Source organism: Heloderma suspectum, chromosome 14 (assembly GCF_057233095.1).
Source record: "Heloderma suspectum isolate Gila_16-S chromosome 14, 16-S_ref, whole genome shotgun sequence".
In the NCBI taxonomy this organism is placed as follows: domain Eukaryota; kingdom Metazoa; phylum Chordata; class Lepidosauria; order Squamata; family Helodermatidae; genus Heloderma; species Heloderma suspectum.
In genome coordinates this window covers 15641856-15659273 of record NC_139471.1, presented here as the reverse complement: position 1 = coordinate 15659273, position 17418 = coordinate 15641856, and the positions used below count along the sequence as shown (strand labels likewise).

The 17418-nt window shown below is 45.2% G+C and overlaps 1 protein-coding gene across 1 annotated transcript in view; it reads left to right on the top strand.

Annotated features, from left to right (window-relative positions):
• ASTN2 (astrotactin 2) overlaps positions 1 to 17418 on the top strand; it is a 668315-nt gene that overhangs the window by 246632 nt on the left and 404265 nt on the right. The window contains exon 5 of the mRNA XM_084821224.1: positions 8056 to 8202. Within this exon, the coding sequence (XP_084677350.1) occupies positions 8056 to 8202 (147 nt within the window). The remainder of the gene's footprint in view (positions 1 to 8055; positions 8203 to 17418) is intronic.

The following is a 17418-nucleotide window of genomic DNA, read 5'->3' as shown; positions in this document are numbered from 1 at the left end:
CACAGCTGACTTTGCAGATCTAGCTGTGATAGGCTACGTGAATCATCACGTAGCCTATCAGGGTTTTTTTTTTTTTTTTTTTTAACTTTTGCATTTGTGGCCGGGCGAGGTGGGAAGCCTCCTCCCCGGCCTGAATTTCGGCCAGGGCGAAGCGGGAAGCCTCCCCCCCCGGCCTGAACTTCGCGGGGGGAGCAGCGAAGCGCCTCCCCCCCACCGCGAACGTCCTTCGACAACAGGTAAGGGACTTTGGTCCACCCCTATGAAATCCCCCCCTCCCACATTTCTCTGCCCACAAATAGGCTAGAGAATGTTGGGATGTCATTTGTGCACAGCTCATGCTTTGCAGGCAGAAGTTCCCAGGTTCGATCCCTGGCATCGCCAGGTAGGGCTGGAAAAATTCCTGCCTGAAACCCTGGAGAGCCATTGCTGCCAGTCAGTGTCAACAATAGTGGGCTAGATGGACCAAGGGTCTCACTCAGTATAAAGCGGCTTCCTAAATTCCTATTTCTCCATTACCGCAATTTTCTAGAGGTGGAATTTGCCCTGAAATAGCAAGTGACACTGTGCCTTCTCGGAGTGGGAAAGCGGGGTCTGATTGCTAGTCATTTTAGCACCTACATCTGGCTCCAGTTAACAAAATTTGAGCTGATTAAAAATCGGGTAATAAAGTTCATTATGTTTTGGTTGGCTGATTTCCCAACTGTGTATTTATCAAGTTGATTTAGGACTATATTGTTACAAAGAGCTTGAGCTATTAAGATAGCCATAAATCCATACGGGATGGTCCATGTCCCATTCTAATCCAAGCAATATTTGCAGAAGTGTGACTGTTGTATTGTTGCATTGGGGATGGGAGGAGGAACGAACAATCCGGTAGGGAGAGTCATGTTTTGTTTTTTAGTAGTGCTGTGCCGAAAGTGTCTCCCATATTTTTTTTTCGACCGTTCTCATTCAATTTGATAGAAGAGAAATTGCTTTCGAAAAGAAATTCAATGGTGAAGAAATTTTGGAGAAATTCTCCTGGGTTGGGATTGGGTTTCTTGGGCTTACCTTTGGTAAGAGGTGGCTGAGGAATGACCACAAGTGTCCTATTTTTCACTGTACAGTCATCTCTCTGGCGACCTGTAGCTGCCTCAGCTTCCCGCAGTTCAATTAAAGCCCAGTTTAAGGCACCATGAGGTAATTCCTCCCATGGGGCTTTTTCAGATGAGGATGTGCAGGCAGCCTGGGAGGCCAGCTGTGATGAGGTATGCTCAAAAACACCACGAAAATGAACAATAAAACATCCTGAATGCGGCCGAACAGCAGAAGCCTCTTTCATGGGGGAGAAAACTTTCAGGACATTGGAGAACAGGGTTTGGCAGAGCACTAACTCCACCTCGTCCCTGGAGCCAGACACAACGCTGCCCCCACCTGCACTGCAGTGGATGCGCAAACTGGGGACCGGCCTGCCAAGACAGTTGATGCTGTTGCAGCATGAAGCCCCCCAAAACCTTTACCAAGAAAAGGAAGAAGCTGTGCTCCAAGCCCTGCCAATGGGGAGCCCTACCTGGGAGCAGCTGCTGAGAATGTCTCCTCCTCCTGGAGAAATGCAGTGAAACTGTCTCTCAGATTTCTCTGCCCACAAGGAAGGTGGAGAATTTCAAGAGGGTGTTTGCGTACAGCTGTAGTTCTTTTTGCATCCGCTTTGCTTCTCCCCACACATGCTTTTGGTTCCTATTCTTCTTATGTGAGATTTCAAAATCTTCAGAGGTGTTTGCCACTTCGCAGGACACTTTCTCCAGCAGTCTGTCTGCCCTCGGCGAGTCTGGAACAACTCTAATTGGCGCCTGTGTAAAATGCCATAAAAAAGAGAGGTCAGGAGGCATGTGACATGAGGCACCGCTGCTTACATGGGTAGGGTTACAGGCCACTGCAGGGAGGTTTTGTTTCTGAATCCAGCTTTCCTTCCAGGCTAATTAAGTGGCTGGTAATTGGCTCATCAGTGGTACGAGGCTCAGATATTATTCCTTCTGTAAAACTAATGTTTGCTTGCCTGCTTGTTTTTGCTTTATTCTCTGTCTTCTTTCTGTTCTTTTAAACACGAGCTTCTTGCTTCAGGGCCTTCTTCTAACCCTCTGGTTCTTCTTCTTAAGGATTCCCTCCCCCTGCCCCCCGAGTCCTCCACAGCATGGCGTTTGATTCTCAACATTCAGCTGCAATTCAGCTGTTGCTTCCTTGCACAAACGTACCCTCAAGGTATGAAGCTTTCCCCTGCATTTAAATTGTGCCGGGTTCACAAGCCACTGGCCAGATGTTTCCCTGGTGGGCCCAGACATGTGGGGCTGTGGCTCAGACAAGCAGAACTCTCTTATCCACCCCAGCCATCAACAAAGCAATTAGTACTAGTCCCTGTTCTTACTTCCCTGCGTCCTGCCAGCTTCTGGGCCAGGGGATGAATCGGGATTAATTTTGCATCCTTAAAATAAACATTGAAACTCTTAGATTCTGTTGCAGTGTGTTTAGTCAGTGCTGGGTCATAAAGCATAAATTCTTCTGGTGTTTGAAAGGTTTCATGTTAAGCCATCTATCTTTTTGGTGGGTGTTTAATTGTGATGTGTACAGTGATTATGCTATGAACTGCTTGTGATCTGCAGAGAAGGTGCTAGGGCTGAAAATGATGGGGGTCTCCTTTATTTAAAGAGCACGGAAAGACCGGTGTATGCTGGTTATGTAGTAGCCACTTACCCAGGGTATGTAACAGTCCAGGGGACATAATTCAGTGGTAGGGCACATGTTTTGCATGGTTGAATGTCCCAGGTCCCCCACTTAAAAGTATGTTGGATATCAGGGCTGGGAAAATTTCTGTACCAGCCCTTGGAGAAGAACTGCTTCTTATATTGGGTTATATGGACCAATAGTCCAACTATTGGTCTATGGCCTTATTCATTTGTTCCAGGCATTTGTTCCTTCTCGCCTACATCCCAGTTTGCCACCTAAGGTCCTCTGAGGGCTACCTAATGTGAGACTGGCAGCCCACACGCAAGAGGACCTTCTCCTTTGCCGCCCCTCAGCTGTGGAATGACCTGCCGGTTGAAATGCACCTGCTGACCTCTTCGAAGGTTTTTAAGCAGGCGTTAAAGACTCTATTATTCCAGCAGGCCTTCCTTTTTGAGAACTCCTGTTCCTTCTGCTGACTTTTGTATACTATTTTAAAGTAGTGTTGTTTTAAGCTGTGTTTTATTGCTGGATTTTTTTTAAAAAAAAATGTTTTTAGTTCAAAGTTGTTTTTAGTTACATGTTGTTTGTCCGTGTGTTTTTATGTATTTTTTTTTTTAAAAAAACTTTGTACATTGTATTTTAATATTTTAACTTTTGTAAACCACCCAGAGAGCTTTGGCTATGGGGCTGTATTGGTGATGTTGATGCTGATGCTGTAGTAACTTGCTTATACCCATAAAATATTAGTACTTACAGGTGGGCTGACTCAGTGAGCCATATTAAATGTATGTATTAAATGTTGGTGTGAGTTCAAGTGGCTATAGTCCCTTCTAAAGGTTACAGTACTATAATGGGAAGACACTTTTTTATAGGTTTATCCAGTGTTTTTAGTGTAATGTTTAAAGACATACAGCCACAGGAATGGATATGATTCTGTGGCTATTTCCCACACACCCCTTTTCTGGCATTTATACAGTACCTATGTATACAGGATAAAACAAATGGTTGAAGAATGAGGTGTGGTGTAAGCTGTTCAGGGTGGATTGATCTATATGCTGCAACAGATATTTCTACTCCCACTTTGATTGGGGGAAAACTTCTGCAGATGATCCAGTTATGGGGGAATGAACAAACTGAGCCCCTTATCAGAGAGAAAGGAGGGATTTAAACGCATGTAATGGGAATGAATCAAAGGTTAAAGAGAGGGTTTACATCCAGGAACAACAAGCCAGTTTTGAGAAAGATAAGTCCAGTTGTTGTGGGGGGGGGGTACTTAGGAAGGACAAATATCAGTTTCAGTTTCTAAAATGTTCACGTTTTCTTTCAAGCACAAGTTCATTCCATTCCTATTTCTGCATCAGCTTGAAAATGTTTTCCATGCACAAATTTGTAGGCATTTTCCTTAATAAATACATTTTCTATAAGCGATTTCCCCTATGATATGCATGTTGGCATTGCTTAATTGTGTTCTGGTTTACCGATTCATTTGGGAAGTGCAAATTAGGTCAGTTTTGAACCAAGCAGAAATCTATCCCATTCCCATCCCAGTACTTACAAGATCTGGAAACCCCTGGCTGATTCCACTTGGGTTCTAAAGTTTCTTTACCACTATTTGTTTCACATATTTATATCCTCTCTTCCCATATATCAAACTTAAGACTCACAACAACTACAAGTGCAAAAATCAGTACAAAAACTAAAAAGCAACAGCAAAAGTATCAAATTATAAATAGGCAACAGATGAGGCTAAAACATAACAGAAGAGCAGGTGAAATATTAACAATATAAACACTTGTGAGAGCATAGAATTAACAGTATTTCAGGCCAAAGAGTTATCTAAACAGGACAGCAGTGAAAAACACATTAATGTGCATGCAAGGTGAGCCTCTCTAGGGAGATAATTTCTTAATCTAGGGACAGCTGGGGGCGGGGGGTGGGTTATCTCTGTCTGTCTGTCTTGCATGTGCCAAGCACAACTCGAATACTGACAGGATGTACAAGAGATCCTGGACAGAAGATCTTAACTGGATCTGTTCTTCAAGTTGTCAGTTCAAGTGAGTAATAGTGCAAGTAACCTGGCCGTCAACCATTTAGGGTTAGAAATGGCTTGGAGGGAGCAATCCTGTGGCCGCTAGACGGTGGCTAGACAGCCATAGGATATCTTGTTTTCCAGGAACCGACCTCGGAGCCCATGCTCCAACGTTGATTCCCAGAGAACCGACCTCCCCCCACTTCTGTGCTGCCTTGGAGGAGTGGCAAGAGGAGCATGGAGCAGCCAAAAAGGGGCATGTCTGGGGGCATTCCGGGGGGGGGGGGACGGAAATGCCTGTACGACACATCCAGTGTGTCATACAGCAGCCTCCTTCCCTGCCCAGCCCTCGCCCGCTGCTCAGCCCTAGCCGCAAATGCAGAGCAGGAGAAGCGCAGAGGGAACGATCCCCTCTGTGCTTCTCCGGCCCCGCATTGGATAGGCGGTTGTCTCCGAGGTCGGAGGCGGCCACCTACCTGGATAGGATTGCACCCGAAAGCATTCATAAAATCAAAAGGGAATTTGATGATGCCCGCTTTGATCACTGACTGAGGTTTTATCACTTAACTTACATCCTTCTAGCAAGCTGAGACTAAGACTTTCTTTTGTGGTGCTTTGCACAATGTGATGCAACGTTTGGAGTGGGAGTGAAGAAGTTTGGGGATTTAGCAGGGGTAGGGCTTTGCTCATTAAAGGGGATAAGTGCATTTTGATGTATTTATTTTTCCTTGTGGGGGTGGATGAGTGGGGGTTACTGGGCTGACTGCATGTACTCTTATTCTGTATTACGAGGCACTATTCTATTCAGTTTGCCCTTTCTAGGCTGTAGGGAGCTGTCCAGGCTTTCAGCTAATCCTGTTCAGCACTTAAGGTCAGCCTGCCAACTCAATTGTTCTAATTTTGAGATCCTTACCTTCCTGGAAGAGTTACCTCTGTGGTTTCAGTCCATATATTTCTCCTTGACTTTCAGACCTGCATGGCCTGTTTTTGCAACTGTGCTGTGCAAGCAGAATCGACCCCATCATTACAGTAAAGGAAAATCTGGCACTCACATGGCATTGGCATTTTCCTGCTAGTTTCAGCTCTTCTCCCCTCCATTTCTTTTCCTTTTGCAAAGAGAGTGTATTTGGCCTTCTTAACTCGAAAGCACAAAAGGCCAAGGGGGGTGGCTTGATTTGTTGAATGGTTGTTGTGTTGTGCTGAATTTTGTTTTGCAAGCACTACATCATGCACCTTTCTCGTTAAGCTGACTTCATGAACAGGCTCTGCTGAACCTCAGTTTCTGCTTGTGTGAGGGCCCAGATTCAGGACACTATCCTGTGGAGCCATTGCACATCCTGATTCGTTGCAGACTTGAAGGTGCTGACGGCTTTAAATTACTAGTTAGGTCTCAGAATTTGGGCATGCATGATGTTAGGCAGATGGAGAGAAAGAGAGAAGAGTTTCTCTGTGACCCCCACCATGCCTCTCCAGTTCTGGGGCTGTTCTGGGATCAGACTTAGCTTGCACAGAGCCTGTCTTCGTGCTGTCACTAGGGGTGTATGGATTCCCCACCGTCTGTTCCGGTGGGGAATCCGTGAGGGGGAGACGATCCATTCCTCCCCCTCGGAATCCTCCAGAGCAGTTCCGCTCTGCTCAGATTCCGGGGGGGGGGAGCTGGCTTGGGGGCGTTTACCTTCCCTCCTGCCAGCCAGAGCCATTTGCCTCCTCCCTGTCCCTGCCGGTTGCCATGTCTTAAAAAAAAAAAAATGGCAATCGGGAGGATGTGCCCATATATATGCATGAATCTTGCATATAAATCTATGTGTCCATAGGCTTATATCAAGATTCACGGCTCTATATTGCATATAGGTCTATGGGCACATCCTGCTGATTGCATGTGCCCATAGACTTATATGCAAAATAGAGCTGTGAATCTTGTCTATAAGTCTATGGACACATCCTTCCGATCGCCTTAAAAAAAAAAAAGACATGGCAATCAGCAGGGACAGGGAGGAGGCGAACGGCTCTGGCTGGCAAGAAGCAGCCGAGTGTCATTCCGCCTCCAGTCCTCCTGGAACGGAGGTAAGTGGTCCCGATCTGCTCCAGATTCCTGAGGCTGGATTCCAAAGAATCCGGGCTCATTTGAATCTGCAGCAGATTTCTCTGACATCCCTAGCTGTCAAAAATATTTTAGCCACACTCGCTGAGAGGCCGTTTTGCGGTCATGACTTTGAGAGATGAAAAGGTTTCCATGGCTGACTAATGGAATTTTGCTGCCCGGATACTGTGACTGCTCATACTACGTGAGCTCTGGCTTTCTTGTGTTCTAAAATTCTGGTTGATTTGTCAGGAAATGTCCCTACATAGATGACTGGTGGGTTTTAACTTTTAGAGAAGTGTAGCATAACTATTGATGATATGAAGTGAGTTTCTCATTTGAATTAAAGGAAAAACAGAGCTTTATGACTTGATTTGGTTATTGATTAAAGTTTTAAGATATGCTCACTGCTCCAAAATGTCTGGAAAAACATGGGATATAAATATTAGAGCAGCCTTCCCCAATCTGGTGTCCTCCAGATGTGTTGGATTGCAATTTCCATCATTCTCACCCAGCATGACTAATGATGGGAATGGTGGGAGTTGCAGTCCAACCCATCTGGAGGGCACCGGATTGGGAATGGCTGTGTTAACGAAAAGAGATGTGTTCACCCTACAAAAAGGGTGAATGAAAGGGCTTCCTTAGAGGGAAATTTTCAGTGATAGACTAGATTTTGGTTCTTACATTTTGGCAGGTTAATGAATGTAAGCTAATCCATGGAAGATGGTGGCGGGGGGGGGGGCCGTTAGCTGTAAACACAAGGTTTCCTCCCCCACCCCAGGGGATCATAAAGAACTGAGTCATAGATCTAAAATGGAGTTTCTTGCAGGCAGGTGGCTGAGTGGAGAGGCAAGAATCCCAACATATTTCGAGCTCAAATAAGCTGATCCCTGGAGGGTGTGTATGTGTGGATAGTTCAAAAGACACTGCTCTTCAAAGGTTTGGCTTCACGACTCCTTTTGCAGGAACTTGTACCACCATGCCTTTTGTGCAGGAGCATCTTTTGAACTAAATATCCTGTGATGAAGAGCTTACTCTAGCTCAAAATGTATCCAGATTCCACCCCACTTCCAACCCCATCCCTTTTTTTGCATATGAATCAATTAATTGTGATCTCTGTTGGGCAAGAGTGTCAGTCTTTGCTTTATCGAACTGAAACTTTTCCTTACCCTGCCCCAGTGTGGGTGCTGAGATGTGAGCAACCTCTTCACATTCCATCTGTGTTGTTTTTCACCCCACTTTCCAGGCTCCCTGAAGAGCCCTGTGAACAAGACAGCGCTTACACTGATTGCCGTGAGTTCCTGCATCCTGGCCATGGTGTGTGGCACTCAGCTGTCCTGCCCGCTTACAGTTAAGGTGACCCTCCATGTTCCTGAGCACTTCATTGCGGATGGTAAGAGCCTCCAACACACTACTCTATTGGGACAAATGTGGTTGCCTAGGAAAGTAGACTTTGCACATTTCCCCCATGTATTGATCTGGGGTTCTGATTCTCTCAGGTCCCAGTCGAATTAGATGCTTTTGATTACCGAGATGAAACAGAGTCACTTGTGCAAAAAGATGACAGTTTATTGATAGAAAACGGGCGCAGAATATATATGCAAAGAAAGCTCACATTTCCCCTCAGCCAATGCACAGCTGGACTGTCTGTCTGGACCCCCCAAAGACAAACAGGAAATCGTTCTTCGGACCAGCAAAAGTTCTCCAAGCTGATAGCACGTTTTGCCCCTTGGAGCAAGGCCAAAGTGCAAGGCCTGTAGATGTGCTTTTATGGGTGTCTCTGTCCAGCTCAGGCGCTGACGGGCTGGCACACAGACTCTCTTCTCAGAAATGGGGGGTGGGGGGGTAGGCTTGCTTCTGAAGGGAATTGAAACCTATTCGTCAACGCAGCTTCAAGGTTGCAGGCCAACGTCAATGCAGCTTCAAGGTTGCAGGCCACAGATTGCAGGCCACAGATTGCAGGCCTGTGTGAATGAGTTTCTGAATTAACTACTGAGCTGTTGGTTAATCCAAATTACACAGGTCTACTACCAGCATGTAGGAACTCTGTGAAGGCCACTTTTTTGCTCACTAACTAACTCACACCCCCAGTCACCCTGCTGCCACTCTCTCCCCCAGATTATGTTGGTTTCTCAAGTTTTCCAGGGATGTCATAGGCTTCCTTTGGGAGAGGGTAAGAAGATGTTATCCTTGGTCCATCTATCCTAGTATCCTGTTTCCAATGATGGCAACATCAGATGTTTGACAGGAAGCTTACCAAAGAACAGAGAAGGAGGAGGGGTTTTGGTGGTGGTGACAGCAATGACAATAGCAAGAACAAAGGTGATTCCCTGTAGTTCACTCCAGACTTCTGATAGCCTTGCTGTTTAGGGGGAAGCTGTTCATAAATCTACTTTTTTCTGTCCATCTTGATATGCTCTGATCAAATCACATCCTTGCGCGGTTTAGCAAATCTAAGTTCCTGTATTTATTTGTGACAATTCTCTCATGCCCTTTTTCTAAGGAGATCAGAATGGCATGCCCTCTGTCCTGTCCTCCCACCCCCTGCCCCCCCCCCACACACGACCTGTAAGATGGGTTAGGTTCAGAGAAACTGCCTGGCCCAAGGTTAACCAGTAAGCTGTGTATTTAAGCAGGTTGAGGGTTGAACCCAAGGTTCCCTGGTCAAAATCCAGTATTATTTAGCCACAATGCCACATGGATTTAAATCCCCTTCTATATGAGAATTAGATGGCTTTTGTGTCACATTGTACAGCTCTGCTTGCCTTCTACTGAGGCCACACCATGGGGATATTATGATTCTTTTGAAAGACTGTACAAAGTGCTTTGCAATTCATACTCCATTTTAATCCCATGCCAACTCTGTTGGGCGCATAGAAAGTTGCCTTGTAGAGGTCAGATTATTTGTCCATCTAAGAACATTATTACCTGCTCTGTTGACATCAGAGGAGATTTGTTTGTTCTTGAGGATGGAAAGAAATGGAACATCTCAAGACCTGCTAAGGCCCAAGAGACAGAAAATGAAGAAAATAGTGGTTTCTCTTTTGAATTAGAAAGACTAGACAATATCGATAAGGAAGACGGACAGGATCCCAGAGGGCATTCAGTTCTTCAGCTTTTTCTCCAAATATTAGAAGTACCAGACAAAAGAAACTGCCTAGAAGATTTAAAGATTTTGTAACTAACTTTTGAACCCAGCTCTTATTAATTGTACATTTATTTTGAAAGAGAGAGATGTGTTGCATTGTAATAGCTGTATGTACTTCCTTGTTTTGAGTTGTTCAGAAATGTGTCCCTAGAGGGTCCCAGGAGGAGGGAGAAAGGAGGATGGAAGAGCGGGAAAGGGGAGGAAGGAGGATGTGGGGAAAAGAAAGACAGATAGAAATTGAGGTTTTAGAAATAAAGTTCTGTTTACATCCAAACCTTGTGTCTGGATCCTCCTTACTGAGAGGAAAATCCAAAAACTGCCAGCAGCAATCCACAGTCTGAGTTTTTTCCCATTACCTGCTGTAGCCTGATCCTTTTTAAAGTGGAGATGTTGGGGATTAAACCAGAGGCCTTCTGTGTTTATGGTGTGTGCTCTGCCATTGAGTTATTGGCTGAAAAAAAAGAAGCTTGCTTAGACCTCCCATGTCCAAATTGCACCAGTATTCACTGCATCTGGTTCTGGAATGTGTGTGTCTGGACTTGGAAGTTGCTTGGCTGATTCATTTGCTTAATTCATCACTCGTGGGAATCACCCTCAATTTGAAAAATGTAGTATGCAAATCAGCCCAGAGGCAGCCAGTCTTTTGCTGCCAGTCCCTTGTCTTATCTGAATTGAGAGGCATTTGCCTCCATGGATCAGGAAGCCAGTGTGTTTCAGCCTCTCACTGTCATCTGAAAGGCATGCTGGAGAATGGGCAGGAATGCCACAGCAGGGGAAATGGGGAATGAGAGTTCTGACTGGAGCATCATTTAGAACTTTGCTGGGGCTCTTTTTGTTTTCTGGTGGTACCTTCTGCAGTGATACTCTCCACTTGGCTTTCCCAGGAGGCACGTGCCAAAGGTAATGTGTCCATGGACCCGGCTAGCAGTGTTCTGCTCAGGAGTCCAGCCAGTCTGGTAGAGCTGTTGTGGCTTGCAACAGGGGAAGCTTTCCAGCTCTCCCCTCTTCTCTACAGCTATGCTTAATCTCTTAAGCAGAGTGGTGGGATGGAGGTATTGGGAGACCTAAAGGTAAATGCTCTCCTTCCTCTTGAAACCTCTGTTACTTGAACTCTTGTGTCCAGATGGTTGGATGGTTGCCTTGAGTTTTGAAGGAATGTAGCGAAGCCATCACATGGTTGGTGGCTTGAGATGCCTTCTCAGCACCCTTTTTTGTTTTGTTTTTAATCTTCTGACCAATAAAATGGAATCTGCCTCATGCCTTCATTCCAAAGCTGCCTGTCACTGCTGTTTTTTTCTGTTCCCCAGGCAATGAATTACTATTTTCTGCTGGAAAAGATAAAAAGAACAAAGCATTAGTAAAGGAGCCCTTGCCACTCTTCAAAACCCCTGCCCCCAACATGGTTGTCCCATTTTTCTCGAGTTTTGCTGATCTTTTCTACACAACTTCAAAGAGCATCAACTCCAGCTTCTCTAAAACATAAGGGGATGTCTCATTTCTTCTACCAGATGGGAGCCACCATTAGGTTCTTTGCAACTTAGCATTGGTTAGGCCTCATCTTGAGTACTGTGTCCAGTTCTGGGTACTACACTTTAAGAAAGATGCAGACGAACTGGAGAGGGTTCAGAGGAGGGCAACAAAGATGATCAGAGGACTGGAAACAAAGCCCTATGAAGAGAGACTGAAAGAACTAGGCATGTTTATCCTTGAGAAGAGAAGACCGAGGGGAGATATAATAGCGCTCTTCAAGGACTTGAGAGATTGTCACAGAGAGGAAGGCCAGGATCTCTTCTCAATCATCTCAGAGTGCAGGACATGGAATCATGGGCTCAAGTGACAGGAAGCCAGATTCTGGCTGAACATCAGGAAAACCTTCCTGACTGTTACAGCAATACGACAATGTAATGAATTACCTAGGGAGGTGGTGGGCTCTCCCATCCTGGCCTGGAGGCATTCAAGACGAGGCTGGACAGCCATCTGTCAGGGATGCTTTGACTTGGATTCCTGCATTGAGCAGGGGGTTGGACTCAGTGTTCTTATAGGCCCCTTCCAACTACTCTATGATTCTGTGAGTGCACCATAAAGCACAATCCTATGTAGAGTGTGAGCATGTTCCCCTTGCCTTGTAGTTCAGCTAGATACAGAGCCTTAGCAAGTCTTGGCATGGGATTAAAATGAGGTATGAATTGCAAAGCACTTTGTACAGTCTCTCAAAAGAACCATAAACATATCCCCCTGGTGCGGGCTCAGCAGGAGGCAAGCAGAGCTGTCACATGTGACACAAAAGCCATTTTTGCCTGTCTGCCTATGGACGGTGTTGGGGAGAGGGAGGAAAGGAGGCTGGAGGTTTCCTTATATGCTGGCCTCCCCAGTCTCCTCTCCTCCTGCCCACGGGAAGGCCACCACTCCCTCCTCTCCAAGGTCACTTCAAAATGCTTGGAGATCACTCAAAACCACAATAATAGAAGCCCAGCTAAAATGTATACCACAGGCTGGGAAAGGTAGCACCAAGTCCAAGAGGCTGCCGGCATGGTTAACAATCAATGTTAAGGGAGCTATTATTAGAGGAAAAAGAGCTTCCTTCTGAAAATGGAAGTTTTGCCTGAGTGAGGAAACAAAGGGGAGCACAAGCTTGCACAAAGGTGATGCAAGACAACAATAAGAGATGCAAAAAAGCAGTTTGAAGAAAATATCTCTCCCAACACCAAGCCAACAATAAAGAATTATTTAAATATATCAGAAGCGGAAAACCAGCTAGGGAGTCAGTTGGACCATTGGATGACAATGGAGTTAAAGGAGTACTGAAGGAGGATGAGGAGACTGCAGAGAAGCTGAATGAATTATTTTCATCTGTGAAGAGAATGCTGGACTAGATGGACCCTTGGTCTGATCCAGCACGGCTCTTCTTATGTTATAACCTTAAACTATTGTCCACCTGTTAGCAGATTAGTGTCTGCTAGTAAACAGAGTTGGGCTTCAATTTTTGCCATAATTTAAACCACACACTTACTATAATTTCCCAAAGGTTTACAAACTTAGACCACCTTATTAGTCTAATTGTTTTAAATACCCCCAGAACATGAGCCTGCTTTCCTCTACTCCTCAAGATTCGCATCTGTACTAAAGCTTGCATCTGATCCACCCCTAACCTCACCTTGCTTGCTTCTTGACTGCCACCTATGTCTCCCTGATGTTATCTCCTCCACTCATGACCAGTCCTTCACTATTGCTGCCCTAACTTTGCCCGTTGAATATAGACTGGCTAGGCAGGGACAATACCATTTCTTTGTTCAGCCCACTGTTAGGTATACTGTTGGTGCCAATGAAAAGTGTAAAAGTAGGAGGAATCGGGCCTGTGACTGTGACTGAAGGTCCCTTGAAAATGTGTGTCCTTCAGATTCTATGGCCAAAGAGAATTTGCAAATTAATGGTCCAGAGAGAATTTGTATTAATATTGATCATGAAACAGAATGAGAGGCTAACAGCTTCTCTGCCAGCAGGCCTTGGGGCTAAAGTAAGAGAGAGAGAGGGCGTCCTGTCAGCAGAATCACTGGACCCAGATGGTATCCATCTCAGGGTTCTTAAAGATCTGAAATCTGAAATTGCTGATTCTCTAACAAAGATATGTAACATGTCCCTAAGATCAGCCTCTGTACCAGAAGACTGGAGAATGGCCAAAGTAACATCAGTTTTTTAAAAGGGATACAGGAGGGATCTGATAAATTAAAGGCTGGTTAGCTTAATATCTGTTCCAGGGAACTTGGCTGAAAGCATTATTAAAGATAAAATTTGTAAGCATATGGAAGGACAAGCCCTGCTGCAAATAAATACATACATACATACATAAATCAGCATGGCTTCTGCAAAGGTAAATCCTGTCTCACTAACCTTTTAGAGTTCTTTGAGGGTGACAGTTAACTTGTGCACAGGGGTGATCTGGTAGACCCTGTTTACTTGGGCTTCCAAAAGGCTTTTGAGAAAGTCCCTCCCCAAAGACTCCTGAGCAAACTTAGCAGTCATGGAATAAGAGGACGGGTAAGTGGTTAAAGAACAGAAAGCAGAGAGTAGGAATAAATGATAAATTCTCCCAACAGAGGGAAGTAAATAGTGGGGTCACACAAGGATCTGTATTAGGACCAGTGCTTTTCAACTTATTCATAGATGATCTAGAATTAGGAGTGAGCAGTGAAGTGGCCAAGTTTACCAATGACACCAAATTATTTAGGGTGGTTAAAACAAAAAGGGATTGTGAAGAGCTCCAAAAGGATCTCTCCAAACTGGGAGAATGGGCATCTAAATGGCAAATGCAGTTCAGTGTAAGCAAGTGTAAAGTGATGCACGTTGGGGCAAAAAATCCCAACTCAGCATATAAGCTGATGGGATCTGAGCTAGCGGTGACTGACCAAGAAAGAGATTGTGTGGTTGTGGAGCACAGCTAGATGAAAATGTTGACCCATGCAGCTGCTGTGAAAAAGGCAAATTCCAGATTAGGCATAATTAGGAAAGGAATTGAAAATAAAACTGCCAATATCGTACTGCCTTTATACACATATATGTTGTGACCAGACTTGAGATACTGTGTACAGTTCTGGTCTCCACCCCTAAAAAAGGATATTGTGGAGTTGGAAAAAGGGCAGAAAAGGGCAACTAAAATGATCACGAACCTGGAGCAACTCCCCCATGAGGAAAGGTTACAACAGCTGGGATTGTTTAGGTTGGGGGTGGGGAGGAGGGTAAGGGGAGACATGATAGAGGTTTACACAATTATGCATGATGTCAAGAATGTGGATAGGGAGACATTTTTCTCCCCCTCTCATAATACTAGAACCAAATGGGGTCATCCCATGAAGCTGATTGGTTGGAGATTCAGGACAGATAAAAGGAAGGACTTCTTCACACAGGACAGAGTTGAACTATGGAATTTATGCCCACAGGATGTAGTGATGGCCACCCATTTGGATGGCTGTAAAAGGGAGTTAGACAAATTTCCTGGAGGAGAAGGCTATCAATGGTTGCTAGGCTTGAGGGCTATGTGCTACCTCAGTACCAGAGGAGGTGTGCTTATGTACACCAGTTGCTGGGGAACATGGGTGGGAGGGTGCTGTTGCACTCATGTCGTGCTTGTAGGTTTCCCACAGGCAGCTGGTTGGCCAGTGTGTGAACAGGCTGTTGGGCTAGATGAGCATTTGGTCTGATCCAACAGGGCTCTTCTTATGTTAACCTGTCTAAATGGGTGAAACTTGACCAAGAGGAAAGGAAACCAGGTCAAGGGACCATGACAAGCCAAGACCTACTAGCCAGGAAGGGTCCACGGGGGCTGCAAGAGGAAAAGGGTACAAAGAGGGTGGGGAAAGATGAAGAATAACTAATGAGAGAGTAGGGAGAATAAAGGGAAAGGGCAACCTAGAGGAGTATTTTTTTATGTATTTATTTCACTAAAAATGACATTCCTGTAGGTGGTCAACTAGGCTGTACCGAAGGATGCTACCTGTCTCTAGAAACCTGTAAAGAATGTAAAACCAATATTCTTTGCCTGAGAAGGGAAAAAAAGGTAATGCTGTTACCCTGGAAAAGAGTGAGGGAGAGACAGGTGGGGTGGAGCCCCTTGATTCTTGTCCCCATGACAGAGCTCCCTGTTGGGATCATCTCAATAGAGCCCCTTAGTTCTTGTCCCCATGACAGAGCTCCCTGTTGGGATTGTCTCAAAGATTGAGGTGACACGTAACAAATTCTAAGTACAACCCTTCCAATATTTATTCCCTTTTTATCAGATACAATGAAGTGATAGTATATACTAGGGGTGGTGAACCTGTGGTCCTCCAGATGTTGGACTCCAGCTTCCAGATCTTGTTAGACTCGAACTCCTGCCAGCCCCAGCCAGCATGCCCAATGGTCAGTGTGATGGGGTTTTTTTTTAGTCCAACAACATCTGGAGGGTACACACACGCCCCTGGAATGTGGTCTGTCTTTTCCAACAATGGCTCTGACCCAGCCGAAGTCAAAAAGAAAGTTTTATCACATGCTTGGAATGTTTTAGGTGAGATAGGAGTCAGCATCCCTTTCCGGATCTGATCCCTCTTCCAGGCACAAAACACACAAGACACCAGGTGTACAGGCTTTGTGCAGTGCTCACTTTCATACAACTGCCTCTAAACAAAATGCTCTAGTCCAGCTGCCAGCAGCCTGCATCACCCATGGAGAAGTCCATCAGGCACCTGTTGAGCTGAAGTTTACCCATTAAGCACTGTGGAATTGCCCAGTATCTCCACACACCCTATTAGAGACCACTCCTATGCTGCACGTAGCTAGGAGTTCATGATGTAGGAGCTTTCCTGCCAGCTTCTGCCAGTGCTTTCTGGAGCAGAGAGGAGGGGACATAAGAGAATACCACCCTCCCAGTGTTCAAGCCCCATGTTGTTTAATCCCCTCCTTTTCAGGAGCTAAATGAGCATCTTCAGCGCTGAGGAATAAGTCAAACCAATGCTGCTTCCTTGGATGTCATTAAAAACTTCCAGCTCTGGTGGTTTCGCTAAATGGGTTATCATAGTCTTGCCATCGGTGTGATGCTGTGAATTGATGTTACATTAAAGGAACGGCTCCCACTATCTCTGTTTGCCAAAGTGAAGAGCTCTGGGGGTATCTGCGTAAACGGTAAACCCAGCCCAGTTGCAACACAGCAGAGCAACATTACGCGTTCATGCAGAACTTTGACAAAGCTTCTGGGAGCAATGAAGAGCCCCAACTTGTGCTGGGATGAAGAGGCACAGGGAGAAAGTGCCTTCCAAGCTCCTTGGCAGAAGAGGAGGATATTTCAGGGTAGTAGACAGATGCTGATGTTTCCCGCCTCACCTTGGCTGCCAGGGATGCAATTCCCCATTAAAAAGTCCCCCACCCCACCCCGCACATGCAGTTTAGAAGGATGTTTTACAGTGTCGTTACAGATGTCATTCTCATTCTTTTGTGAGCCTTTCCACCAGGCCCCCTCTCTTCTTTCTCTTTAGAAAAGTCATTAAGCTTGGATTGGAGATCAGCCCATTTCCTCCCTAGTTCCAAGGGCATTAATCTGTTTTATTGGTATTTCATTGGCAGCTCTGTGCAAGTTTCTGAATACTTGCATAATTTGCTTAGCAGCCTTTTTTTTCCAGGGGGACCAGCACATAAGTGATTCCATTTTTTACTGTAATAGTATGGAGACACAGTGGATTTCATTTTAATTCAGCTTCTTTCCTCCCATTCTAAGAGGGATTGCATTTAGTGGTTGGATGATAGGAAAGCTAAGGGCTGAGAAACAAGTTTCCTGCTAAAAATTATAGTACTAGTACGAAGGACACACCAGTGTCATTTTCACCATTACTGGTTTCTCCTGTATTATCCTTTAGAATATTCCCTGTGATATCTTTTAATACTGAAGTACAAAGCAGCATTTTGAACAATGAGGGTGCAGCGGATAGTATAACGGTA